The sequence below is a fragment of the Balaenoptera ricei genome, chromosome 15 (assembly GCF_028023285.1).
Source record: "Balaenoptera ricei isolate mBalRic1 chromosome 15, mBalRic1.hap2, whole genome shotgun sequence".
In the NCBI taxonomy this organism is placed as follows: domain Eukaryota; kingdom Metazoa; phylum Chordata; class Mammalia; order Artiodactyla; family Balaenopteridae; genus Balaenoptera; species Balaenoptera ricei.
Window position 1 is genome coordinate 85,176,731 of NC_082653.1, and position 5,326 is coordinate 85,182,056.

The 5,326-nt window shown below is 45.5% G+C and overlaps 1 protein-coding gene across 5 annotated transcripts in view; it reads right to left on the minus strand.

Annotated features, from left to right (window-relative positions):
- Window positions 1–947, minus strand: part of ZNF12 (zinc finger protein 12) — a 52,107-nt gene extending 51,160 nt beyond the window's left edge. For 2 of the 5 annotated variants that reach the window (XM_059896229.1, XM_059896228.1), the window contains exon 1: window positions 684–947. In XM_059896229.1, coding sequence (XP_059752212.1) covers window positions 684–721 — 38 coding nt within the window. In that variant the 5' untranslated portion in view covers window positions 722–947. The remainder of the gene's footprint in view (window positions 1–683) is intronic. The other 3 variants (XR_009497499.1, XM_059896230.1, XM_059896236.1) reach the window with 3 other exon arrangements.
- Between the last annotated feature and the right edge of the window lie 4,379 nt (window positions 948–5,326).

The window sequence follows — 5,326 nt, forward strand, 5'->3', positions numbered from 1 at the left end:
ATATAAACAAAAATAGCAGTATAATGAACTCTTCTGTATCCATCATCCAGGTTCAACACATAATCTTTTTTTTAAATTTCTGATATACATTTTAAAGTAATAACTAGAATTATGACTTATAACATTATACCAGAACATATAAGGTTTTTAGAAATTTCATGTAATGTCTGAAACATAAAGACGCAGACGTAGAGAATGCACTTGAGGACACGGGGAGGGGGAAGGGGAAGCTGGGACGAAGCGAGAGAGTGGCATGGACATATATACACTACCAAATGTAAAATAGATAACTAGTGGGAAGCAGCCGCATAGCACAGGGAGATCAGTTCAGTGCTTTCTGTCCACCCAGAGGGGTGGGATAGGGGGGGTGGGAGGCAGACACAAGATGGAGGGGATATGGGGATATATGTATACATACAGCTGATTTACTTTGTTATACAGCAGAAACTAACACAACACTGTAAAGCAATTATACTCCAATAAAGATGTTAAAAAAAAAATACTGGGCCCGCGGCGGCCCGGACAAGGGGCCGGTGGCGGCGGCGCGGGCCTGCTCCCCACGCCGCCTGCGCGAGTCCACCGCAGGCCCGTTACTCCCCGCGCCACAACCCGTCAGGACGCGCCGCCCTCCGCTTGCGCTGAGGCCGCCGAGGGCAGCAGGAAGCCGCTGAGCTGATACTTACTCAGGGGTCGGGTGCTCGGGGTCGTAGAAATCCCCCATCTTCGGAGGCGGCTGCGGCGGCAACTGCTACATCCGGAGCGGATGGAGACGGCAACGCGAGCCCCCTCCCCGCGGCAGGGCGACGGGAGGGAGGGGAGGGGAGGACGCCGCTGGTCCGACGACGGCGACGGCGGCGGCGGCGGCAGGGGCGGCCCGCGTCGCTCGCTCGCTCCCTCCGGCGCCCGCCCGCCGCTCTCTCCCACACACGCTCACATGGGGAGCGACGCTTACCCCGCCCTCCCCTCTGCAGCGCAGGCCCGGCCCCTTAAAGAGACACGCACCCGCCGCTAGTCCGCCGCCAGTCGGCGCGCCGGCAGATGCCGGTTGTCCTCAGGCCCGAGCGGGAGGAGCGGGAGGAGCGGGAGGGGCGGGAGGAGCGGGAGGGGCTGTGCGCAGCCCGCGGACTCGGCCCGACTTCGCCAGCGACTTCCTGGAACAATAAGCCCCAGGCCTGAGCGCCGTTGGCCCGCCCCGGGCCGAGAGCCGCTGCGCCGCGAACCCTCCCTCGGGCCCGCTGTGGCGGCGGGGCGCTGAGGCGTGACCCGGCGCGCCCCGGGGTTGTTTGCCGGCGACGACGGGGAAACAGCCCGAGCCCGCCGGGACACTAGCCTGCCTGCTCCGCCGCTCTCGAAGACCGGCCCTCCCGGAGCGCCGGAGTCCGCAGCGGCGCCGAGGGCCCCTGCCCCGGGCCTGCGGGCTCTGAGCCCAGTGAAGCCATTTTACAGAGAAGCAAATCAACGCTGGGAAGGACCAACACCTTTACCCAAGATCCACTGCAAGAGGCAGACCTGGACTCAACTGCATGGCCACCTGTCACCCAAGTCCAAGCATTAGCATCACACCACGCTGCTTATGGAAGAAGTATGAGACACAGTTCCAACCCCTCCAGTAGCTAACAGGTCTCTGGGAGACAGGATCAGCATGAACAGATTCAGAGGAGGAACAGAGATAATGTGTGCTGAAACTTGATTCTATGGGATTTTCATCAGAACTCAGAGGTTGGCACTTACTGCACGGACCTACTGTATGAAGCGGGTGGATTGGCCAGCACAAGGGGTTGCTGTGGTGCATCGCCCAAATTCCCCTTCTGGACCCAAGCCACGCGGCATGTGTGACACTAGTTCCCCGACCAGGGGTTGAACCTGCGCCCCCTGCATTGGAAACTTGGAGTCTTAACCACTGGACCGTGAGGGAAGTCCCTGTCTCATATTTTAGATCTCACATGTAAGTGATGTCATATGATATGTGTCTTTCTCTTTCTGACTTACTTCACATAGTATGATAATCTCTAGGTCCATCCATGTTTCTGCAAATGGCATTATTTCATCCTTTTTTATGGCTGATACTCTTGCCATTTTTGTTCTGCTCTCCAAGAGCTAGGCATTCTTGGGCAATAGTCAGGGGATAGACGAGGCAAAATTATTGAATAAAAATTGTCAATACTCCCACTGCCTCTATCACTTATCCAAATTCAAAACTTGGGGCAGAATGCCCTGGTCTTAATTTAACTTTACTCTTAACAGAAATGAGCCCAAGACAGGGAGAGACAGGAAGCCCTCTCCAAGAGTAAAGAAGGGTAATGACTTTTTCTTATAAAGGGACAGAGGGCTATTGGTGATCCAGGCCTAGACTTGGGCCAACCAATGTTAGAAAATTTATGGCCAATGAAGAACTGGAAACATGTATCAAAGCCCTAAAAAGGCCTTCTCATGCCCCAGGGGAATCAGATCCTAGATTGAAGACCACACATCTTGGTCATAGTGGAGCTGGTGAAGAGATAGTGCCTCTTCACTCTACCAGATCCAGAAGGAATTGGAGGTAAATCCCTCGGCCAGAAAGGGGAGGGACTATGACTTTTTAATGAATAATTAATAATAATAATAATACCTTTTCTTCTTAATTTATTCATAGGTTTTCATGAATAAACTATATACTATTACTTTTTATTACTTATGCCTAGTGCTCACACACACTGGTTTTCATGTTTACTTGACATTAAAGTTGACAAGAGAGAACTTTTAATTCTTTTAATAGTTAGCCAAAATTTGATTTTCTCTTCAGAACTTTTTTGTTTGAAGATCTGTAATCATTTTGTGACTTTGTTTAAGTTCCTATATTGAGATCACCCCAGAACACTTTTTAAAGGATCAATCTACCTAAACTGTTACACTTGGGAAATGGCTCAAGAGATGCTAATTTATCAACATAATGAAATACCATGCAGTCAACAGAAACGGCAATGTTGAAGGCAAACGATGTGGTTGTGTACAATAGCATTTTAAAAAGTTTTATTGGAGTATAGTAGATTTATAATGTTGAATTAGTTTTAGGTGTACCACATGGTGATTCAGTTATACATATACATATATTCATTCTTTTTCAGATTTTTTTCCCATATAAGTTATTACAGAATACTGAGTATAGTTCCCTGTGCTATACAGTAAGTCCTTTTTAGTTATCTATTTTATATATAGTAGTGTGTGTATGTTAATCTCAAGTTTATAAAGCATCTTAAATGCAGAAACTAGAACACTGATATCAGTGAGTCAGGTTATGTTGGTTCAGAGCTGAATTGGAGAAATTTAACATATTAAGTGGGAGATATATGAGGAATTTTCTCCCTTAAATCGTTTTCTTAATGTGGTTAAAATATGTGTTGTGCAATAAAAATATGTAGTGTAAAAAAAAAAAAAAAAACTTTAGGGGCTTCCCTGGTGGTCCAGTGGTTAAGAATCCGCGTTCCAATACAGAGGGCGCAGGTTTGATCCCTGGTCGGGGAACTGAGATCCCACGTGCTGTGCAGCACAGCTGAAACAAAAAAAAACATTAAAAATACTCTATTGCTAAAAAATGCTAACCATCATCTGAGCCTTCGGCGAGTAGTAATCTTTGCTGATGGAGGGTTTGAAATAGTGTGAGAATTGCTAAAATATGACACAAAGACAAGAAGTGAGCAACTGCTGTTGGAAATACGGTGCCAACAGACTTGCTCCACAAAGAGCTGCCGCAAACCTTCAATTTGTAAAACACACAAGATTCGGGAAGCACAATAATTATAATAGAATGTAATGTAGTATGATGTAATATAATGTGATATAATATAATATAGCCTGTATAGTCAAAGAAAAGGAAATCAATATCTAGAAGAGATATATGCACCTCTACATTCATTACAGCATTATTCACAAGAGCCAAGATAGGAAAGCAATGCAAATTTTCATCAACAGAGAAATGGGTAAAGAAAATGTGGTATATACATAGGATATGATTCAGACTTATTAGTAGGAAATCCTACCAGTTGTGACAACGGGGACAGAACTAGAAGACATTATGATAAGTGAAATGGGTCAGTCACAGAAGGACAAAACTGTGTGTTTCCACTTATACGAGGTATCTAAAAGAGGCAAACATAAATTGTCAGGGGTGGGGGAGGAGAGAATGGGGAGTTGTTCCATGGGTATAAAGTTACAGTTACACAGGATGCATATGTTCTAGAGAACTGCTGTATGACTAAGTGTCTATAGGTAACGAGGCACACTATTCTTTTCGTTTTAATTAAAAAAATTTAATTCAAGTGTAACTGACCTACAACACTATGTTAGTTCCAGGTGCATAATATCAATATTTCTATACATTAGAAAATGATCACCATGATAAGTCTAGCTATGGTCTAGTTACCATCGGTCACCGTACAAAGTTATAATGTTACTGACTGTATTCCCCATGCTGTATATTTCATTCCCATGACTCATTTATTTTGTAACTGGTCATTTGTTCCTCTTCATCTCCCTCACCTATTTCACTCATCCACCTACCCTCTTCTGGCAACCACCTGTTTGTTCTCTGTATCTATGAGTCTGTTTTTGTTTAGTTACATTAGTTCTTTTGCTTTGTTTTTTAGATTCCACATACAAATGAGATCATACGGTATTTTTCTTTCTCTGTCTGACTTATTGCACTTAGCATAATACCCTCTAGCTCCATCCATGTTGCCACAAATGGCAAGATTTCATTCTTTTTTTAAATTTTTAAATATTTATTTATTTTACTTTTGGCTGCGTTGGGTCTTTGTTACTGTATGTGGCCTTTTCTCTAAGTGCGGCGAGCGGGGGCTTCACTTCATTGCGGTGCGTGGGCTTCTCATTGCGGTGGCTTCTCTTGTTGCAGAGCATGGGCTCTAGGTGAGCGAGCTTCAGTAGTTGTGGTACGCAGGCTCAGTAGTTGTGGCTCGCAGGCTCTAGAGCACAGGCTCAATAGTTGTGGCACACGGGCTTAGGTGCTCCGTGGCATGTGGGATCTTCCTGGACCAGGGCTTGAACCCATGTCCCCTGCATTGGCAGGCGGATTCTTAACCACTGCAACCCCAGCGAAGCCCCTCATTCTTTTTTTTTTCATGGCTAATAGTCCTTTGTGTGTGTGTGTGTGTGTGTGTGTGTGTGTGTGTATACATACATACATACATATATATATATATGTATATATGATGCATCTTCTTTATCCATTCATCTATGGATGAACACTTAGGTTGCTTCTTTACACTGGCTATTATAAATAATGCTCAATGAACATAGGGGTGCATGTATCTTTTTGAACTAGTGTTTTTTT